The 24,725-nt window shown below is 35.9% G+C and overlaps 1 protein-coding gene across 1 annotated transcript; it reads right to left on the bottom strand.

Annotated features, from left to right (window-relative positions):
- On the bottom strand, positions 1 to 24,121 carry LOC131436775 (cysteine dioxygenase type 1). Its single transcript, XM_058605683.1, has 4 exons — positions 23,522 to 24,121; positions 10,520 to 10,849; positions 361 to 829; positions 1 to 283 (listed from the first exon to the last, which is right to left on the bottom strand). Exons 2-4 carry the CDS (start codon positions 10,786 to 10,788, stop codon positions 275 to 277), a joined length of 747 nt encoding a protein of 248 aa, XP_058461666.1. The 5' UTR covers positions 10,789 to 10,849; positions 23,522 to 24,121; the 3' UTR covers positions 1 to 274.
- Between the last annotated feature and the right edge of the window lie 604 nt (positions 24,122 to 24,725).

The raw sequence follows: 24,725 nt of genomic DNA on the forward strand, positions 1-24,725 counted from the left end.
TACAATTAGTGTACTTCTAATTTATTATTGAACTTCAATAGACTACACTTGTGTGTAAAATTTCATCATTTATTTATTTATGAAAGAAATAATTATTAACTATAGTTTTTGAATGATTTGTGTACTTATCACCATTAGTATCATAAATCTCTGAATATTTTTATTTCTTATTCAAAAAAGTATAGTAAAATTGGAATGATTAATCTTTTAAAATCTCACTCGTTGTTACATAGCTTCAAAAGCTTCACATTTCATGAACAATCTGAGCGTTTATCTAGTTGATCTGTGGATGAGAAATAAAGTTATTTAAAAAAAAAATACTTCAATGATTTACATGCGGTTCGCACTTGTATTATTTACCTGGGGTTCTCGCTTGCCATATTTACTCCAAAAAGTAACTTTGCACTTAGTTCTTTTGCCAGTCTGTTTATTGAAAACCGAGCATGTATCAAATGGCGGGCAGTACAGATGTAACGATACAGCAACATCCGCGTGACTAGGATTCTCAACGCGGTGTAGCCCGAGAGTGTCATTGATGTAACAGACACCATTTGTTTCCAATGTAGTACGAGATATTTCTTCTAATTCGTTGCCATTGTATTCTTTTTCCATTGAATCATTGCCGTTACCAATATCCGCGGGAACGTCTTCTATTAGCGCCGTATCCTTGGGCCAAGCGTAACGAACTTCACACAGCGATCCTTTCAGCATTTTCATGAAGCAGTGGGAATCTGCATGATCATGGATAGCGGAAGCGTGACCTTCATTCCAGCACAGAATCATCAAATTGAACTTTCCGTTTCCTGCATCTACCAGATTCCGAGTATATCTGCAGAAATGCAAAGAGATAAAACACTTAACTCTTTTTGCGGGAATGCTGTTATCTTTTGCGATTACGAAAGGTTTTGTAGAAAAAACTCATCATACATAAATCGTTAATTCAGTAAACATATTTATCGCGGTCGCCAATGAAATGAAGTAGAATGATTAGATACTAGAGCGTGCCTTTTTTTTGGTTTATGGTTGATAAGCCTGATAATGGTAAAAAAATGAGATGTTAAACAGCTTTTTTTTTGCAAATATTGTTGGTATATTTTAAAATGTTGTATTTAACAAAAGACATCATATTAACAAGATATCCAGCTCTCCCGAACAAATCATTGGCAACATCCTTTTTTGCGAGCATGGCACCCTCAGACGAGTTCGCATCGAATCTCGTACATAGAAGTAGGGAAGATAAATGTCAAACTCGTGCGCGCCAAAATAGCATCACTGCGCATCCATACAATTAACATGATATGTTGAATGTGTTGCCGTACGATGGCGTTGCTGAACTGAAGATTTATTTCGCTCCAAGCTGACAGGGTCTGATTTAACGTAACATTAAAGATTGACTTTAATTCACATAAGGTTCTTGTGAGTCTCAAACTTGATTAGATCGATTAACACAAACTTTCTTCCGAAAGGTAGTCGCACCCCATATATTGCTAATAAAATGCAATAAAATTTCCTTAAATAAAAATGCAATAAAATAAGCTAAAACGCAAAATGAGAGAATAAAAAAAATTATCAAACCACATAGCTTTACAGATTTTCGACGACTAATCGATGGTCTTATTGGCCTTTTAAAAACTAATTTAAATTTTAGTTAAATACAACTATTCAAGGCCATCGTCCAAGTACCATGCGCGCGGGAGGTTTTAAAAAAATTTGTGATGAAAATTTTTAAAACTTTGCCAAAACCAAAAACAAACAGACCTTTTATCTATCTGCAGGGCAAAAATGGCTGAAAAATTCGGAGGATTTTCCGAGTCTTATCAAAAATAACTCTAAAAAATGAGTGTTTTTGTGATCTTTCACAATTATCTGGAAAAATAATGCGATGATATAATTTTTTTTCCAATAATCCTTTTGATGGCTACAAAAATTACATTTGGACATATTTTCGGAAAACCTTTTCACACTTTTCAAAGAAAATCAACGAATTTCAAAAATGTCAACGAAATCGGTTATATGAAATTCGTTGATTTTCCATGAAAAGCGTGAAAAGGTTTTTCAAAAATGTGTCCGAATGTGATCCTTGTAGCCAGCATAAGGTTTATTTGAAAAAAAATATCATACCATCGAAATTTTTTTTCAAATAAATGTGAAAGATCACAGAAAAACTAATTTTTTTCAGAGCTTGGACGATGGCCTTAAATTGAAATATCAATTTTAAAATAGTTTCTTCTGTACATTTGTGTCCATTTACACACGGGACGGGTGTAATTTTTTCGAATGACCTCATATTAATATTCATGAATAAGAAAAACATCATCACACTGTACGTAACGATGCGCTTTATATGGAGCTTTGAAATCTTTCATACTCATAACCCAGTAATTTCGGAACCGGAAGTCGGGTCGAGATGAAATTCAGGAATTCTGTATGGGATCATAAGACCTTTCATTAGAAACTAATTTTACGAAAATAGTTCAAGCCATCGCTGAGAAAAGTGAGTTCGATTTTAGAGTTGATAAACAATATTCCCAGTGCTTCCAGAATCAGAAGCCTGGAACTGGTACAGCCGAAGTCGATTCACTTGGCCGTCAACTGACAAGGCCTATCGATTGGAATTGATTTGAGCTCAGTTTTGGAATATATTTTTGTCTTTTGAATCATCGCTTTGTATAAGTTCATGAAAATCGGCTCCACCATCTTAGAAAAAAGTGAGTGCAAAAAATTGTTACATACATACACACACATACATACATTTTGCGTACTCGAAAAAATGGGTCGAACGGTATATGACACTTGACTCTCCGGGCTTCGGTTCAAAATTCGGTTTTCACAGTGAAACTGGTTTCTCCATTTGACCAGACCCTGTCAGCTTGGAGCGGAATCAATGTTCAGTTCAGCAACGCCATCGCACGGCAACACATTCAACATATCATGTCAATTGTATGGGTGCGCAGTGCTGCTATTTTGTCGCGCACGAATTTGACATTTCTCTCCCGTACTTATATGTACGAGATTCGATGCGTACTTGCCTGAGGGCGCCATGCTCGAAAAAAAGGATGTTGCCCTAGGCCCTAGTGGACCTAGGCTGCCTACTGCTCTGTGGCTACTGTTGAAATTTTTCTCGAACGCGAAGGACCTGCTTAATAGTGCTTGATATAGTATTCATTCCCTTGCTTTTGATAGTAGCACAGATATCAGATATACAGGTTCACATATGAGCTTTGAGTACTATTTTGATTGAACAGCCTGGCGAACAATTGTAGATGACACCGAGATCGATACTACTTTGGATGCAGCATTCATGTTACGTTATCCGATTTATATTTTGCTGTGTGTTCAAATCATAAGTTTAGTTTTTTTTATTGATTTGTACCTAATTTTCAATATTTTCGTATTTTGTGCTCACTTGAAAATAAAAAAATGTTATTTTCACTAAATTAAACGGAATTCATTTGATCTAGAAAATCAGTTCGGTAATCCAACATATTTTTGAAAAGTAAATATAAATAACCATGATAAGAAAATGATCTTGCTGATGATCAGGTATAAAATCGAGATTGGAGATCACGACCATTTTTAAACATTTTTTTCTTAGAAGTAACTTAACGCGTACTTCCTAAAACACGTTCATGTAATCATAATTCTTACAACACAAGACCACACGACTGTGAATAACAGAGATTAACTGTACTATTATGTGACGTCATTAAGAACATTTTCCTGTGAGTAGTCGGCATACGTAGTACAAGTAGATCGATGATCTTTCAATGCATATGGGAAGTGCGCACAAATCAACATTGTGTTGCATATACTATTTTTACCATTTTATTACATGATTCTCAATTAGGTTCTGTATCTGTACATGGGGCCCTCGGCAAGGCAAAAGCTTTATTAGTAGCGCAGCGCTTTGTTATCTATAAGAGGTAATAACGGATTGGAAGTCAATACTTCGGGTTTTTCCATTGAGTGGCCGTTGCTGGGGATATGATGGAATATTTTTTGTGTGTTTATTATGTCGTTGATAACAACTGGCTTTATTATATGGGTTATTTGTGTTTTTTTTTCTTGAATATGTAGTTCTCGCTGTTCTTTATTCGTCCTTATGAATTTTATGATCCGTTTTTAATCGTCCTTATTATTTGAATGCAAACAATGATTTATACACTTTTATTTTATTTCCCTGTTTGAATTTTTGTTGACGAAAACTTTCGGCAAACATAAGGGAAAACAATTATTCAACAAGTTTAATTTAATTTATTTTATTTACGGTAAACATATCGTATGTATGATCAAATTAACATACAATTACTGAACTTCGGCAAAGATAATCAATAGATTATCAATAATCAGTAACAATTAACTGTGAAACTGCGACCACTTCAAAGTTTGGAAGGACCCGTTGAAAAGAATTTATTCATTATGAAATTTCTGGAAAATGATGCGCACTTTAGAAAAATTTTCAGTATGTTTTCTGTACTATATCAATACCATTTTTTAGGTCATAATCGAGGAAACATTTCCGAATGTCTGCTACTTTTGCCACAAATCAGCTTAAAATTTTCTTATTCCGCCGAGTTTTCAGTGAAGACGTACAGATAGAAAACCTAAAACCTTAAATTCAGAATAAATATCAAATTCACCGACTTATCTGTTAGTGCTTACAGCGCTTACAAAATTGCTCGGTTGTTTTTGACAGATAAATATTTGATAGTTTTATTACAGTACACTTTGAAACTAATTTTATCATCGTTCTAATCCACCTAGTGGAGTAATAATGCCCTTCTCTTGCCATTCAATATTGATTTGAGTCATTCAACGCTTGCGTCGCTTATTCGGTAACTTTTCCGAGAAAACTGTGCAGATAGAAAAAAGTGTTATTTGTGTCGGTCGCTGGTCTTACAAGCCAGTTGTCGTATGTTCGAGCCCCGACCTGGAAGGGTTCTTAGTGTCAGTAGGATCCATAGTATTGATTCTGTACACTAAAAAGTCTGTTGAAGCAGAAAGGCCAAATTCCACAAAAGGAATGGAATGCAAAGACTTTGACTTTTTATGTCACATAATATTGTATCTCCTGAATCGAAAATGTTCACCATAATTCTTCCAAACTTGATCGTTGACCTTATAGCAACCTTTAAATAAAGCTACACACTAAGAACATTCGGTAATCAATAGAAATAACCAATATTTTGGTATATGAATTAAATTTCACAAAAATTACGAAATATTTTACCGAAGGATTTGTTTTATGCAAGTTTTCAAATTTCTGTACATAGATGTACAATTCATACGGTAAATCTGAATACGGTAAAAATCGTTCTGTCTATAGTGGTCCCAAAGTGGTCGACATCCTTTTTGCGGGGGTCGACGTCAACGAAAACTGACTATGGGGGTCGACGAGGTCTAGAAATCGACTCCCTATTGTTTGATATAAGTTGTTATTTGAAATATTTACACTAAAAAAGTTGTGTTTATTCGACCATCCGCAGAAATTGGTAAGTATTTTACATCGATATTAAAAAAGCAACAAATTGAACTTTCGCAGTAATTTGTTGATGGGGGTCTGAGGCCTTAGTTAAGTCCATGGACCTAAATAGTTTGGGAACCCCTGGTCTATATGATAAAATTATCTTCCAAATAACCGAATATTGTAAATACTGATTGTCGCAAAAACTAACTATCAAATAGTTATTAAAATTTTCAGTAGGTGTCTTTTACTAAAGTAAACGAAAACAATTTTGAAGGGTTCGTCGAATGGAATGAGGTACAGGTGCACAAGTTATTAACACATTAGAACTACTTTAAGCTTTTTGTTTACTTATAGGCAAAAAATAATTTCATATCATTGTGTCCACTTGCTGCCAATACATTTCGTTCGAGAGTAATTTCTGGTGGACTTGACGGGTTGTGCAATGCTCCGAAAGGCACTCACAATTCAGGTCAACTGGGAAATGAAGTTCCTTTTTTTCTAGACATTTTTTCGTAGATAAATAGTGCACCGTAGTCACGACTGGTTCGAATTTTCTTCACTCGTTTCTATGAAAAATATCCAAATCCGAGAAACCTAATCGTAAATTTAAAATGTGTGTTGTTTTATGAAATCCGAAAATCCATTCAAATTAAGAATTTGAACTAAAAGTAAACAAACACAAAAAAATACCGAATCATTCGTTAGATCCAATTGGTTTACAGTTTACGGTAGTTGTTTGACAATTCAGTAATAACCGATCAATTCAGTTACCGAACGTTCAGCTGTTGAAAGTTAGGTGAAAAATCATTGAATTCTGCGAAATTTTCAAAGTGTAAAAGTTTGTCGAAACCCGTTGAGCCGATTTTGTACATAATATGTACGGTTACGAACTTGTCTACGGTAATATCTCCGGAACCGAGATTACTAGCCATAAACCTTTCAAACTTGATCAATGATTCAAAATTAGTTTTCACATGAGCTTTCTCTGAGAAAATTGAGCGTATAGATAAAATGTAGAACGGAACTCATAACACAAAGCTCCGAATTTGAAGTAAAATCGATTTTTGCCTTTCTCTATAGAAAGGTATTAGAATTGCTGGAAAAACCGACTTTCGAACGGAGCCTCGGAGACCCATAGTGTTATATACCATTCGACTCAGTTCGACGAGATCGGAAAATGTCTGAGTGTATGTGTGTGTGTGTGTGTGTGTGTGTGTGTGTGTGTGTGTGTGTGTGTGTGTGTGTGTGTGTGTGTGTGTGTGTGTGTGTGTGTGTGTGTGTGTGTGCACTTTTAGAAGATATTTGAACGCGCTCAATTTTCTCAGAGATGGCTGAACCGATTTTAACAAACTTGGGCTCGTTTGAAAGCTACTGTCGGGACATTGATCAAGTTCGAAGATCAAATGGCTGTGACTTTTGGTTTCGGAGATATGATTGTATAAGTGACGTAACCGACAAAAGGTGTTGAATTTGAACGCGCTCAATTTTCTCAGAGATGGCTGAACCGATTTTAACAAACTTGGGCTCGTTTGAAAGGTACTATCGGGCCATTGATCAAGTTCGAAGATCAAGTGGCTGTGACTTTTGGTTCCGGAGATATGATTGTATAAGTGAAGTAACCGACAAAAAGCGTTGTATTTGAACGCGCTCAATTATCTAAGAGATAACTGAACCGATTTTAACAAACTTGGGCTCGTTTGAAAGCTACTGTCGGGCCATTGATCAAGTTCGAAGATCAAATGGTTGTGACTTTTGGTTCCAGATATATGATGGTATAAGTGACGTAACCGACAAAACACATTGATTTTTACCGCTCGCTATATATATATATATATATATATATATATATATATATATATATATATATATATATATATATATATATATATATATATATATATATATATATATATATATATATATATATATATATACATATATATATATATATATATATATATATATATATATATATATATATATATATATATATATATATATATATATATATATATATATATATATATATATATATATATGGGTGCCAAAATTTTAGGATCACCTCTATTTTCGTTAAGTTCTAGTGTTCAAAAGTTTAAGCACCTCGAAAAAAGTCTTCATGCAAAATTTGACCTAAATCGGACATGCTTAAGGGGTGCTGCCCGGTGGTAAAGGTTTGACAATTATCGGTCTTGAAAAAGCACCATAGGGGGGAGTACATGAAATTTCCAAAATCGAAAATTTTTTCTGATGCCGAAACTCTTAAAACTGCATGAAACATCGAAATTTAGTGTTCCCTCAAAAAAAAATTTTTTTGAAAAAATCAACTTTCTGGGACTGGGAATTTTCATATTTTTTCTAAGTCCCAAAAAGTCGATTTTTTCAAAAAAAATTTTTTTCGAGATGACACTAAATCTCGACGTTTCATGCAATTCTAAGCCTTTTGGCATCAAAAATTTTTTTTCGATTTCGAAAATTTCATGTACTCTCCCCTATGGTGATTTTTCAAGATATATGAAAATTTCACTAAGTGGACTAAGAAGGCTTTCTTAGATTAGCATCACTGATTACAAATAGGTAACGCAAATGTCAAGCACTAGTTTGGAAAAATGATGCTGACTGTGTGACATAAACACTGAAGCATGCTTTTGTGAACTATTCGAATCAATCTGCATTAATTGTTGTCAAAATTAGTGTCCAAAATTATTTAATAAAAGTATGAAACATATTTTCATGAGACTGTTATGAAAGAAGAGAAAGGCATTATCACACCACTAGGTGAATTAAGAAGGGTTTTTAAATAATTCTAAAGTCTAATTTTAAGTGTTACGGCAAAAATGGTTAGCTCAAACTCTGTAATTCGTTTTTATCAATCGAATAATAGTCAGAAGAGATGATGAAAGGAATAAATTCGAAGGAAATGGGGTAAAAAACTTTTCTGAAAGGATTAAGCAATCGACACGAAACAATTCTCTCGTAAAAACTTAAACGTTTGCACTTAAACAGATGGACAAAGATTGCCGATTTTTCATGGGTTTACCTTCTCCCGCACTGACGAAACTACTCATCAATCATAGTAATCCATGAGTCAGCAGACAAAATTTGACAGTTCTATCTATCGAACTTTAACTGAGGTGGCAAAAACAGTGAAGCAACTTCCCGCCGCGTTGAAAACAGACATCGTGTGGCACTTTGGGGATGCCAGATACGCCCGTTCCTGCATCTACAACATCGTGTCACTATCAGACAACAATCAGAGCATCGAAAGAAAGCCAGGATCGACGACTTTGAGCTCCAAAGGAACCTGGAGAGGAAGACCGAGGTCAACCTGAAGCGTAAGATCTACTTCAACAATTTTGTCACGAAAACTGAGAAGAAATTGATAAATAAAACGAAGAAAGAACTCTAACACATGCCTTAAAAAAATATCATTCTACCCGGTCCTTGCCGTGTTACACTTGTGTTTTGCTATTGAATCGAACTACATGTGTTAAACACTTCTTTTTCTAGTTGAAATGACTACAGCACAAATGTATGTGCAAAACACTTGATTCGGTCTACTGTGAAATCTATATGGAAAACAATGTGACCACAGACTAACAGACATGACAGTATGAGAAAATTCTTATAAATACAAATTTTCGTAATTCACTAGTTCCACTGTGCGAACTATGTACTATCGGTGCACCCCTTGTGTTATGTAAAAGTTTTTTTACTAGTTGGTTCCCCCTCGTTTGTCAACACCGATCAGTTGCTTACAGGGATGCCTGATTTCATCATAATATTTGAAAATGAATCGTCACAATAAATTATTGGATTACGTTGTTAATACATTGAACTTTTTTAGCGATGTTGAAAGGTAACCATATATTTTTCTCAACGTTGTTCATCTAGACTAGTTTCGATTGTGTTGATAATTTTCACCCGCAATTAAGTGGCGGCAGACCTGAAGCAAGTAAATAGTAACACAATGGGTTCGATTTTGTATTGCGTTGAAGGATGAGAAGTAGGCACAATTCTGTATATAGTTTTGGCAATATGTATTAAATCTGTATCCTGCACGAAATTCGCATGGACATATACAAATCAATACATTACAGGTAATTCTGTATGAATGGCAATTCTGTTGGTGAATGAAAAAAATAAACACAGTCTAGATGACAGACGGGATGTTTTGATAGGGTAGCGTGGCACCATCATGACATATGCGAGTACTGTCCCAAATAAAGGAATATTCGAAATGATCGTTGAAATGATTAAAGAGTCCAATTTGAGTGTCCTGTCTGTTAGTCTGTGATGTGACATTCATATGAAGTTTATATAGAATCTAGAGGCAATGAAATATCTTATCGTTTTGATGTGCATTTTAGATAAATGTAGCATGATTTCCACTAAATATGTGTACATTTTCATGAATTTCATGTGTTCTACAAGTAGTGATAGTTCAAATGCTTTTCACATGATGCTAGCCTGCAAATTATTTTCATTGTACTGACTGAATATTTCTCGATGAACATTAGAAAAGGTCCCAAGTGCAAATGACAGTTTCTCTTGGTTTACTTTCTCTTTCAATTAGGACGGCAAATTCCATTAATTTCCAACAAATTCTACAGTGCATAACGGAAGTTGATGGTTTTTGCTATTATCCTATGTGAAGTGTTAAATGGAAAGATTGCTGATTGGACCGTAATACTCAAAAGAGAAAGTAAACAAGGAGAAACTGTCATTTGCACTTAGGACCTTTTCTCGTGTTTGTTTTCATTTGATAGCAAACAGTGAACACGATAAAATAAGATGTGTGCAGAATTGATGAAAACATAATTGACAGTTTTGAATCAGATTTGAAGCAGGGCGATTTGGGGATTCTTCATGACGTGTTACCAAGAAAAAACGAACAATGCTAACAAACTAAACTTCTAGGATGTGCTTGGGACATAATAGAATTTTTAACATTCATGATTCATTTGAGCTTTCGAAGAAAGTTATGTTTTATAAAAGTAAGTATGTAATAACTCAGGGACACATGTCATTTTAACGAAATTCATATCTTACCTAAAACGATCGAACTTAGCAAACTTTCGCCACTCTGTGGGATTGGACTTGTAGCTCAGCATCAGATGATTAACGTATTCAATGTTCACGTGATCAGTTGAGAAGGCTTTGTGCAACTCACTGATAAGCTGGGATAATGTTTCACAGGTCGGTGCGTTTTTCAGAGGTTTCTCGATTCCAGTGAATGTTTTGGTAAGCTCTCGGATGTACTCTTCTTGCCTTAGCTTACGGGCCGTGCAACTATCTTCAATCAACATTGATGACGTCATTCTATAGCAACAGAAGATGTTCTTTATTCTTATCGCACGTTTTCTGCTGGGCTGTAGATTTCTATAAATAAAGAAATGCAAAAACATCGGTTAAAGACAAATATTGTTGTGTTTATTAATTTCATTAAGAGGAATCTTCCATCCCCGTTTTGCAGATATGCAAAAAATTATTTTTAATATTGCTTCCAATAGAACTTTTTTTTATCTTAAAACATGCTCAATCATTTTTTGATACTGGTATCCTTTAAAGTTTTTAAAAGAAACAGAAATATGAGTTTACAAGGAGTTTAGTTCAAGCTAACTGATGTATTATGTACAGACTTCAACGCTACGCAAGAGAGAAAGAACTCAAGTTCTTATGATCAAACTCGCTGTAAAACAAAAGGAAAAGGAATGATCAGAACAAGGCAGAATCTGGCATGAGTTTAATCTTCATTTTTCGTTATTTTTATTCTGGAAAGGTCATGACATTCTACATTTTACATGCGTAACCAATGTTTAACCCGAATCTTTATCGTGCAATTTATTTTTGCTCGGTTAATATAAGCCTTGTAAACTATATGTGTTAATTTTTGGTGGGTATTGACATGAGCTACGGCTAGTTACGTTATAAGTTTTACGAAGACAAAATGAAGTGTTCCGTTTAGACGCTCACTTTAAAGAAAGCAACCTTTTGGCATGATTCTATACTTATACACAAGTTTGCTTCTTTATAGTTTTCACGTAAACAATTTTTATGATTATTATATCTATTGTAGCGCCTCATGGCCTTTAAGAAAACTTGAATATAATGGTGTGTTTTCTGTTCTAAGGCTTCGAGTCAAAGCAAAGCCTTGGTATTACATTCCTGTAGTGGAATTTGACCTTCTGTTTCAACAGACTTCGCAGCCAATTCAGAGTGTACAGAATTATTGCATGGCTGGTGCTACGATTCTACTGACACTACGAATCCTTCCAGGTCTGGGTTCGAACATACGACAACTGATTTGTAAGACCAGTGCTCTATGCAATGAACCGTCAACCCGGGCTTCGAGTCATCAATACACAAAAATCACCGCAAGACGTAAAAGCAAGCAGCAAGAAACTATCGGTGCAAGATGCGTTTATCAACGTCGGTACTCTCATACCCAGGAAATCACTGAAACAACTGAAGGAGTGATGATCGATGATAAGCTTAGCGATCGGGGCGCTCTTCAGGAAGATGTCAAACAGCTCGCTTATGTACTCCAGAAAACGCATGTTACTAGCAAGCTTGACAGTATCGATTCTAAGGTACGGTGACACGGTGTGTCGACGCACAGAAACTAGAGAGTACGCACAGACTTATGTACCCCCAAGTAATAAGTTCCACATCGTATCTTGAGAAATATTGGCCTAATCTCTAACCAGATGCTAACGAAAGAAATATATTTTCATGCAGAGCCGCCGAGAGTAAATGCAATGCAATATTACGGGCCTGTAAACATGAGAATAAACCCTACGTGTATTTCCCACACGCCACTCTTGCTTGAATTGCACCTCAAGGCCTATTCGCACTAGGCCGGTGAGGCCCGTCAGGTCCGTTTTTTCTGTTCGACTTTGACTGATCTTACTGTTCGTGCATGTATTGGTATGACGAATCCGAAAAAAATTGTAGATCGGTCGCAACAATACACAAAGTCTGATTATCAAATATGTTTTTTATTATAAAGAAACACGTTTAAATCTTCGAATCTCTGAGCCCCCTGAAAAAGTCCGGACCCGGGGGGATTCCCCCCTTCATGGAAGGCAGTTGGACTATCGCCTCTTATCGAGAGTTTTAAGCTGTACCTTAGAATCGTGAAATTTCTATCAGGTCATGATTACTTTAGGGGGTACTTGCTAGAGATGGTCTGACAAGCATTTTTTGAACCCGACCCGTACCCGATAAAAAATAATAATCTTTACTCGTACTAGAACACGAAAAAAACATTTCTGTTCCCGTGCTTGCCAAGTTCATTTTTCGGGTTGGGTATCGAGTTTGAATACCCTAGACTCGACCAAATTTTTGAACCCGAACCCGACCTTAACCCGTTCAAAATGAAAAACCTCAACCCGACCCGAACTCGACTAACATTTTTGTCGTGAATACGACTTACTTTACTTTACTGCCTTTTCAAAATTAGCCGTATGGAAGAATGGGCAGATCTTAATCGTAAATATCTCGACTTGTATTAATGGCAGCAACATAATTCTTTCACTCTTTCATCAAAAATGTGGTCAGGAATTTAGGATAATATTTTGAACAGTGTGAGATAACCACAAACAACTCAAAAATTGAATTTTCTGAACATTTGAAAACAACGCGGAAAACTTTTTACTTTCGCTTGGGTTTTTCGCGCAAGGACGACGATTTTGAGGTAGTCAGGCACAGATCTTCAACTGACTGCGTATAAAAGGGGAACCGTGGTTTCTTCTTGTGCGTTGGAAGGAAGCGGACGTCTTGGGAATGATTTAGTCAACCAGCAGATTCGGAGAGTGCACTTTCTGCGTGATTAAAAACCTCAAACGCTCAGGTCGCAACTCTAATTTGGACTTCAGTCGTCCGGTGGAGCAGTTGGCAATGAAAGCAGGCCTTTTGCGTGTTATAAGGCCTCAAACGCTTAGGTCGTGCTTTCATTTGCCAAAAATCAATCCCGTACAGCATTTTGATAGTATCTTTTACTAAAATATTGAAATCCGAAATGAAATAATCGACATCAAAATTCTCTGAGGTGCCATTTAGAACCATAATTTTATACACAAAGAATTGTGCGATATTTTACTGCACTATATTGTATACGGCCCATTTTTCAACCAGTTGTAGTTTGTAGTAAACTTTCTGCAGATTTGCTATGTAAATGCATTGCACCGACTCAGAAGCCATTCATTTCGAATTTGGCTGTCGTTGTCATCGTGTTAATTATGGTGCGATCGAAGAATCTCCAAGCAAAATACAAAGCTTGTTACCGCAAGCGTAAGAAGCATTTGTGTGTCAGAATGTTTAATGTAACTAATCTGTACTGTAGTTTAGGTGTATCGTTTCAAATTCTGGTAGTGTAAAAAAAAACTTGCACAATTCACACTATCGATCAACTAATTTATATTCTGAAGTATAAAGTATGAGTGTCAGTTTTATTCGTATTCACGACATCCAGTTATGTCTCTGACATTACACACCTGTACTTTTTTTCTAAGCCCGATCGCGACTTGTATTCTTCGAGTGCAAAAAGCTACATAGACGACAGAGCACGTCTTGTTCACATATCACCGTTTCGACATACAACTGAGCGGACTTTTTGACGCATGTACAAGGACACCACATCGGAGAACATCGTCCATATAATGTGTTAGATTGCGGCTATACTGTAAGGAAAGTGAAACGCAGATCAACAGCACGCGACACTAACCCTTTCGCTTCCCCTCTCATTTTCTTCGTTTTCTTTATTTCTATTGGAAACTAATCAGATTCGCTTGCAAATACTAACCCGCTCGCACTTCCTTCTTTTCTCCGTCTTCCACCATCTTTTCGATCACTAATTAGATCTACATGCCGATTCTAACCTCGTTGTTCGTCCACGCTTACTTTTCACCCCCTCCGCCTACCTTCATCATCCATTTTTCTCTTCTCTCTCTGGCGTTCAAGAATGAACTCTATTGCTGCCCTGTAGTGCTTGGTGTCATCAACTAGATATAGGGTTATAGGTTTAGTTTTAATTATTAGTTTTTATTGTTAGTGTTAAGCCTTATTGTATCTGTTGGATCATTGTAATCTGTTGATACGAAAGAGGAGGAGGTTTTATGCCAGCTGGAGAGAGAAATTGCCAAATTTCATCTCCATCGGACTTTTCCCTGCTCCCAAAATAAACAAGTAACACCACACCTTTTTCATTATAACTGTCAAAGCAAACGAACCAGACGCACTAGTTCTACGAAACTTTGAGAAACATCGTTGATCAAACTTTTCGGATATAATGAACCGATAGCCGCTTGTATTCGAACGTTCACTGCAGTCGAAGATTACTTCGAGTTTGGTGAATCATCTAGTCGCTTTGCTAGTAAAATTAAACGATGTGCCAATATGTTTTGACAATGCTTTACAATATTTATTTTTTATGTTATTTATTTAGTATGTAGTTAGCCGTTTAAATATTATTGTAGTTGTTTTGTTCTTGTTTTTGTTCCTGTAACTGTTTTAAAAGATGGTGGTTTTTACGCCCGTATGAGAATGACCAACAAGACTCAACTCAAATGGGCTTTTTCCCACCCTATCTGTCCATTTAGATTCGTTTATCCGATGGACATAAACAGAAATAAATAAATAAATAACAAACTCAGAAAATTTGCACCAAATTCTGCACCTGCACTGCACCAGTTGGATTGAATAGGAAAACAGTTAAAACAAAAAAAAAAGTTAAAAAATAGGGTGGAACACCTAAGGTTAGGTTTAAGGAGTAGTTGTCGTAGAGGCGAAGTTTCACTCGCGGTTATGCGCAAAGTGCGGTTGGTAACCTACTAATTGCGTGATCGGAGAGAACGTAAAATTATTTTTCACCATCTAAAAATGAAGACGTTAAATCTAAAGGTCTCCAAGAGAGTAAAGGTTTTTCGTAAAACCGAAGGGTCTCCCAGTGAGTAAAGTTCAATCTAAGAGCCGAATAGAACTTAGAACTCATCACTGTGTGTGCAGTGTATTGAAACTTGAAGGTGTCCCAGGTTTTTACGTTCACCCTAAGCACAGCATCAGTTAAACCGAACTAGCTTCACATGTAATGTTTGCCGATCGAGGATATATTACACCGATTAGATTGCGACCACCTTTAGATTGCGTTCCCAGTTTTTAAATAGTGATTACTGGGTGAAACCTTTCACTTCTTATTTTATCAATCAAACATACACTGCTTACTTTAGGGGTTTGTTCCCAATAGCCATTTGAACTGAGTGCGCAAATCGTATAGAAAGTAGTAAAAACTTTGTTGAGTGCATCTTCTATCAGGTTAAATTTTACATAACAATGCGATATAACGATCGCAAAAATGTAGCAGGTTCCAGCCGAAGCTACCAGTTATCAGCTACTTCAGATATCAGATTTGTTATGATAATCATAACCAAATCTTGTTGCATAAGACTGTAACGAATCATCATCAACATCTTCAGTTTGCATATTGCTATCTAAAATCTAAATAAACTTGGACTCAAATATTTTATACTGAATAAAGGCAACGATAGCATAACTGAATTTCAATATTACACGTAAATAGACAGTCTTCGGTCATGTACGTTTGAATATGACGGTTTGTCGTTTAGTGCCCCACTAAATCTTCATAAATGTTTCCGTTGAGCATATGTCCGGTTCGGCGGTTCAGTATATAAGTGGTTGGTCTAACAATCCAAATGTATGTTCGAGTCCTGGCCTGGAATGATTCTCAGTGTCCGTAGGATCGCACTGACCATACAATAGTCTTGTGCACTTATGAGTGGACTGCGAAAACTGTTGAAATTGAAGGTCAAGCTTCGCATAAGAATGTAGTATTCTGACGTTTCTTTGTGTCCCCATTGAGCTATGTACGAAAATCATGTTGTCAAAACTCTATATGAATTCATATGTTTAAGTTTCGTCTTCGACTCATCAGTGTGTCAGCAGATTATGTTGAACTACTGACGCAAACCCCCGTATCAACATAATCCGCCGGGCAGATGTAAAGTTAAAGCTATTTGAAAGACACTTTTTTATTACACAAGAAGTGTAACATCTAAACTGGCGTCTCGAACGAAACAAGTTTCGGCCTGCTGGCCGTACAGATGAGTCGAAGACGAAACGTAAACATATGAAAATGGTTTTGTGCGCCTAGCATAAATTTGGCGGTAAAAAATTTTTTCCCCTTCAAATTACCATCTATATGAATTGTTGGACGTTCGCAGTTAATTTAATAATTTGTGAATATACATTTGTTTCCAACAACATAGTTTTGGTGGTGGTGAGTTCACTTCGTCCGCGTCACGTTGTTTTTAATATAGCAAATCGTCAGTAAAGACTCCCAGAAAGTATGGACGCAACCAAAAATTGATGCCATTTCGCAATGGTTCAGAATCTGTCAATTTTTAGTCCTGTTGTTTACACTCTTCTCTAACCACTTGTGCAGTTGTTTATTAGTTTTCATTAGTTTGTTTCGAAATGCGTGGACTTTCAGCAGAACAACGTCGAAAAATTGTGTACAAATGGTGCACAGAACGCGGACTGTCGCAGATAAAGATAGCAAAAATGGAAGGAGTAAGTGAAAAAGTCATGCGAAATGCAATCAGGAAGTTCGGTGAGGATAACGGCAACCTTTGAGGATAAACCGAAAACGGGTCGAAAAAAGGTCCTGCTAACCCTCAGATGGAGAAACGTATACTGAAGGCGTTCGAGCAAAAGAAGGAGGTTTCAGTTCGGGATGTAGCCAAAAAAGTGGGCACTTCGAATTCAAATGTTCTTCGTGCTAAAGAACGTTTGAATCTTCGAACCTATAAGAAGCAGAAACAACCAAAACGTAGTCCGAAACAAGTAGCATCGATCAGGCCGAGGGTTTGAAAGCTGTACAATACGATTCTTGCTGGAAATTTGAACTGCATAATCATGGACGACGAAACCTACGTGAAACTCGATTACAAATCCTTGCCGGGACCACAATATTATACGGTGCGAGAAGTGCAAGTGTTAAACCAGTCCGAGACATCGATTGAAGTCGAAAAATTTGGTAAGAAAGCTATGGTCTGGCAAGCAATTTGTAACTGCGGTAAGATTTCAAAACCCTTCATCACCACTGCTTCAATGAACAGCGAAATATACATCAAGGAATGTTTATAAAAACGACTTCTACCCATGATTCGAAGCCACAAGGATCCTGTTGTCTTCTGGCCAGATCTTGCTTCTTGTCACTACTCGAAATCAACGGAAGTATGGTATACTACCAAAAATGTCACTTTCGTCCCAAAAGACATGAAACCACCAAATTGCCCACAACTTCGACCAATTGAGGAATTTTGGGCATTAACGAAGGCACATCTTAGGAAACATGTCTCGGCAGCCGAAACCATTCAACAGTTCGAAAAAGATTGGAAAAAAGTGTCAAAACTTGTAGCCAAGAAGTCTGTACGAAATTTAATGAGGAACGTTCGCAAGAAGGTGCGCCAGCTAGTCTACAATGGCTAAGTAGCAAATGTTGAGAATAATATTCTGTTGTAGTCTAATATTATCAGTGTATCGAAAAAAATTTGAATATCTAACACTTGTGAATTATTTACAGCGAAATCAACGTGCGTCCATACTTTCTGGGACAGTCTTTAATGCCATCATTTAAATGCCTCACTGAAATATTGTGGGTAATTTTTCTGCTCATAACCAGAGATCAGCGGAGACATTGTTATAATTCCAATTGACCTGTCAAAAGCGGCTCCAATCTGCATGTTTACAATTACCTTATTGCTCGTTGTGCACCCTCATTGGGGAGTATTGATATCAAATTGAAAGTATATGATATTTTAAAGAAACGTGAAAAAGTTATAAAAATAAATGGTTATAGGATCACTATCAGAGATCATCGAAAAGAGAAAACGTAGATTTGGCTACGAGATAAACATAACAAAAATTCTGGCTCCGCTTCTGAATTTGGCACAAAAGTGATTTAATTTGTAGGTTATGTTAGTTGCCGGCCAAACGAACCGAATTCGGTTATATCGGTTCCCAGTTTCTGGTTCCAGAAGTGTCAACAATAGTATTCAAAACTTCAAAACGAAACACACTAATAGCTAGCTAAACTAATTTTTTACAAACTTAGGTTCAAATAAAAGGTCTTATGTATCATAAGCAAAATGTTTTACTTCGTAGTTTGTGTTAGTTTCTTGCTTTTATTTAAGAGACAATAAAAAGTGTTTCGAAGAATTCTGCAGTAATATGAGAAATGCATCATTACGCCGCAAACATGTTTTTTTCAATATTTTTATTCGGAAAATTTGACTTTGTTCAATACACCCATACAACAATTATTTACTAATTGTAAACTCTTTACCAATTGCCTTATTAAATATAACGTTAAAAAAAACAATTCTTTTGCAGAATGATGTAATATAATTTTTAGATAATATACATTTGAATAAAATCGGTAACAAGTTAGTTCCTTTTCAAAAGGCTGTTCAAATCTTTGAAAAAATCAAAGTATGCAAAGTTGCATGGGCAAAATTTACATGTTCCGGAATATCTGTTCAAGTTGGCACGAAATTCAACAATAATAATCGCTTTTCAAACGCAATTCTCGAATGATAAAAATATACTTAGTTCGCTGAAATAGACAAAACCTCCTCACAAATTGAGTTCCATTCCCGTCATACTTATAAAATTTAACACTTGCTTTGGAAGATTTCTAGTATGCAGACGTAAAAATTTTACCTAGCATCCAATGCCCAAGAGTTGGACAGCTGTTTTAACTACTTCGCTGCCTGTTGTACTAAAGTTTGCAGCATTTTCATATCAAGAATTAGAGCGAATAGAGAAATAAATCGTCTGATGGATTAAAGGCAATGGCAGATTTAAAAGATAATATTCTCTAGCAACAAGAATTATTTGTTTGTTCAAAAAAGCATCAACAAGTATGTATTTGTCAAAGACGACTGAATTTGGGAATTTGTATACTTATTCTGATTATAAAAACATTTGTTATTTAACGGCCAACTTTAAAAAATATTTTTCTGGTTTATGGTCTTGAAGGGGTTGAATCGATGCGAATTACAGTTTCGCTATCTCTGCGACATTTTGCCGCTGTCTTGTCGCATCGCAATCTTTGTTAACCACCACTGAAAATCACTATAATTTTATTTGAAAAATAACATCTGCACAAGTTTATCATACACGCAGAAAAAAATATTGAAAAAAAAATTCAAGGTAATTTAAACGATTTCTTTACAGTTACAGTAACAATGCTGGGTTGATTCAACCAATGTTTTCTTTAAACTATGCACATTTGTTGGAAATAATTAATTAAAAACAAACATATTATGTTTAAATCTGCGATATCTCGAATTAAAATAACTAATCGTCTTATTGATTCAAACAACCGGGATTTTTCTGCGTGTAAAACACTTTTTTGTAAGATTTGGCATTTTTATATTATATCTATTTTAACAAAATCGTTCAAAAATGCTTGGCCCTATTTCAAAAGACAGACTAGACCAATCTTGAAAAAAAAAAACAAAGTATACAATGTGGCTTTTTGTGACGAAGTCTACATGACTAGAAAGATTGATTGAAATCTGGGAGGGTGCTACCAACTCCGAATACGATTCAACGTTAAATGTTTTTCTCATTTTACTCTTAATACACATATGAAACATTCATATATTGCCGACTATGCAGTCTCAGCAGTATTTACAGGACAAATACCAGTAGTGCAAGCACCAACTAGCAAATCAGTCGCAAATAATGATCGTAATGGATTACATAATCAGTGAAAGTGTTTAAGTTGCAAAGTGAATAATACCATTCAAAAACAATTATATGAAATGCAATGAATAAAGCAAAGCGCAGCAATGAATTTACAAGAAGTATTAACAACGAATTTTATAAAATTTTTGAAATCCTTTCATGTTAACGTACACAGGACGAATGTTTCTAATACTAATGTTCCAAACCGTATAACCAGCAGCTATCTTTTCCACCTAGAAGTGTAATGATGCCTTTCTCATATCACCCATATTCTCATATATAAATGTATGGTATTTTTCAAACTAATTTTATTGGATTCTTGAAAATCAAAAACTAGTATAACCTACAGAGTGAAATAATTTTCAGATCGGTTACACCAGCTCTAAGAAAACAAAGTGAGTTCCACTATTGCAGGTACTTCTGAAACCGTAATCCAGCAACCCTTTATGATCGAAGTCGGTTCGAGAACTGAGAGTGAGATCCATGTTTAAGTATATGGCTACAATATCCGATCGTTATTCGAAAACCGGGAACTAGGGAAGTCTAATTTGAAACTAATTTGTTTGCCCGTGTACTGACAATAACTAACAATTGAAATACTCATCTAGAAAAAATCGTTTAAATTTACGTCTTCTAAGACTGACATATACGAGCGTCAAAAATGACTCATTTTTACAGCACTGCCCATACTTGCATATCAGTCCCATATGGAAAATCGGCATGTCGAGAAAAAGACGATTAAAATTTTATTTTATTTTTTTTTTTGATTTATTGTGCTACCTAATGCTAAATCGTGGTATTATTACATGAAATATCGATAATACACCTTTGCTACTCAAATATTGAAACAAATGAAATTATTGATATTTGCACTGAATGGGACTGATATGCGGGTACTTTGCATATGGGACAGACATAAGTTGATATTTTTTTCACATTTTTCTGAACAAACCATAAACTTTTATTGCAATTTCTGAGAGAATATTAAGGATAGGTTATATTCCTGAAGCTAACTCAATATTGGCGAAAATCGATATGGGACTGATATGCGAGTATGGGAAGAGCAAATCTAACACATTTTTAATGCATTCTGCCATATTTTTAACCGCTGAAACATGGAAACTAACACGTCTGCTTGGAAGGTGGGGTATGTTTGACACATATTAAAATCATTCTTGTAAAAATCAGTAATTTTACGAATTACGCTCTTATGGATTGAGTCGTATGTAGATTTGCGTCACCTGTAACTTTCCTAATTTTTTGCAGTGTAGTTTTGAGGCAAATTTTTTTTTCGAATTTTATTTCGCCGCTTTTGGTAACAGTATAAACGTTTTAACAATCTTTGCACAATAATTCCGAAACGGGAAGTCGCATCCGAATGAAATTCAGGAATTCCGTATGGAACCACAACACGTTCCATTTGAACAAGTTTGTCAATACCGGAGCAGCCATCTCCGAGAAATCAGTGAGATTATGTGACACATACACATACACAGACATTGCTCTGCTCGACGAACTGAGTCGAATATTATATATAACATTTGGTAAAGCAATGCTTTGCTATTACATTTTGTAAAGTTTGCTCTTCTGTTTCAACAGACTTCGCAACCAATTCTTAAAGTACAGAATCCATTGCATGGCTGAAGCTACGATCCTACTGACACTAAGCACCCTATGCATTTAAGTGATTACATTAACTTTCTATATGACAAAGGCAAAAATATTCCATTCTTAAAATTGATTATAGAAGTAATGACTTTTTTAATTCGAGCTGGTTGATTTACATCTCATGCACAATTTCGATTAAACAAATCAAACGAGCGAAAAGCTCATGTAACTTTTGCATATAAAATTCATACTATATAGGGTTTTGAACCATAGCAACATAAAATATGCTTTGTGATTGGATTTTTATCATTACTATTATCATTATAACTATACCGGCTGCAAGCGTTTCCTGTACATCTACGCAAGTTTTTTCAAATAAACTCGAATTCATTGTGACAGCCATATTTCCTGTAAAATGGCAATGATTTATCTCAGGCAACATAGTCGCAAACTTATGCTCATGTGTGTTCGGTGCCAATGTTTTTAACCCCGAGCTTCGATGACGGTTTTCGTTTTTTAAAACGCGTGTATGAAATTGAACACAGCACGCGGTGTGCTTCGTTCGTGGAGGTGTTATGTTTTCGCCTTTCGTGCCAGCTAGGGTTTAAAATTTTTGACGCTCATAATCCTGTAATTTCAGAACCGGAAGTCGGATCGGGATAAAACTCAGGAATTCCGTATGGAATCATAAGATCTTTCATTTGAAACTAACATTGCGAAAATAGGTCAAGTCATCGCTGAGAAAAGTGAGTACGATTTAAGAGTTACTTTTTACACTAATCACCCTGTAATTCTGGAACCGGAAGTCGGACTCGAATAATATTCAGGAACTTTCGGTTCAGCCATCTTCGAGAAAAGTGAGTGCCATCCGGGCCTCGGCTTTCTATATGAAAAAGGCAAAAGGCATTATCATCGTCAAGAAACAATCATTGCCGAGGTTAAGCGAGAATCTGTAATTACGTCAATGATTCCTCGTACTGAAGTTGTTGCGCATTTACTTTCAGTAATCGTGACCTATCTTTCTAGCCTAAAATCGTTGTGATTATATAAAATTTGAAAAGAAAATCGAAAACAACGGTTTTCCTGGCACTTTCTCGAAAACTTATTGTTGCAACTAGTAATTTTAATGTATCGGATACTGAAAATAACCATTTGTATAATTATCACGATGATGAAAGAATATAATTAATTGACCTGAAACTACGCATGCAACGAAACAGCCAACCAAAATCAGATTCGAGAGCTATAACTATGATCCGCAATCAGTTTGACTTCAGGGGTCTAGTTCAATATAAGATCGTTAATGCCATGTTTGCTTGACTACATTTTCAACACAATTAGGTTCAGTAAAGCTTATTGCTAACTACGTTGTGGCAATACTTTTGCAATAGATCACTGCAATTGTGAAGTACATGCAACACCATGGTAACGATTTAGAACTGGCATTGTTAATCTAGCCATGTATATAACGAATTTGCTGGATTCGTGTGTTTACCGATGTCATAAAACAAAGATAAAAAAATCATCCATCAACGGAAACTTGACGGCACTCCCGTTGAACCTTTTTAATATTTGAAAACGACTCGACCGACTTCAGACAAATAAAAAATAAATGTAATATCAGTAGCAACATTCTTTAGATGCAGCGAACGTCCGTCAAGTTTTACTTACCTGATCGTTTCAGCTAATAATTATCCTGGTTTCTTTTTGCACGCAGTACTGCTTCTCTTGAATCGCCACCAGTAGACTTTTATCAACAACAGTTTTCTTGTACCTTTTTTACCTTTGGTAGGTTACACGTCGTTTCATTTATCACTGCTTCGCGAATAGTGAGCTCTTACGAGTCAATTTTGAAATTCTCAATTTCCTAAACCACATATACTTTCAAGATGCTTATCTCACTGGAGTATTTCCTAGAAAAGAAATTCTTTTTCTTTTTCACTGGTACTCAGGTATGCTGCTTTTACTTAGCAAACAGAAAAAAATGTTGGATGTATCACGATGTTTCTCGCTTAACGTTCGACGAATAACTGATCGGACGAACCACTCGGCAGTGAACTTTGTATATTTTTGCACAATCAAAAATATGTTTTTTTTTCGCAGCCATTTCTTGGTCCAGTTGTGCCTGCTCCGTGGTTGGTGTGGTGACGGATTTGTAACAATCCAAGGAGTTTCCAATCGTATCTCGCGTATCAGCAGAGGCCGGGCTCAACAGACGCGCAACATCAACAAAAACGCGACACAACAGAAAGCACGCGAGCAGCTAGCCTGGAGTGGACCCGCCGTATCAGCTTTGCGATGTGCACGCGATCAAAGCTCTAATCACAAACACTGGTAGCATAACGTGCGCATCATTGGCGTTCAGGCGCATGAGGAAGCGCATTCATTGATAATTCGTTTTTTTGTTTGAGGATAGATTCCATGTGGAGCATTAAAGAACTTGACTCTCTTTTGTGAGAGTAAACGAGAACTGATCAACCAGGAGGCGTCGATATTCAAACCAGCCCCTTAGCTGACTCATTTACAGCTGTGAAAGCATGAATGGCTGAAACTGATATGTTAGTACAGGACTTGGTTACAATAGGCGGTAGTTTCGACCAATAGGATTCGGGTCAGCCATGGCTTAGTGCTCGGTATCAACTTTGAAAAGTGGATAGCTTTGCTTGCACTTGGAAGAGAAACACGTTTAACCTTATTGTTGATGACTGACTTAAGTAAAAATTTCAGATTACTTTTTAGGAAGATGGCTTTTTGAAAATTCTTTTTACAGGTTGATTATTTTTTTAAATAAATTTTATTAATTGAATTGTAGTACAAATAATGTCACAATATAAAGGTTTTTTGAAGATGATTATTTCAATCCTTTTTTTGTTTC

This window comes from Malaya genurostris, chromosome 3 (assembly GCF_030247185.1).
Source record: "Malaya genurostris strain Urasoe2022 chromosome 3, Malgen_1.1, whole genome shotgun sequence".
In the NCBI taxonomy this organism is placed as follows: domain Eukaryota; kingdom Metazoa; phylum Arthropoda; class Insecta; order Diptera; family Culicidae; genus Malaya; species Malaya genurostris.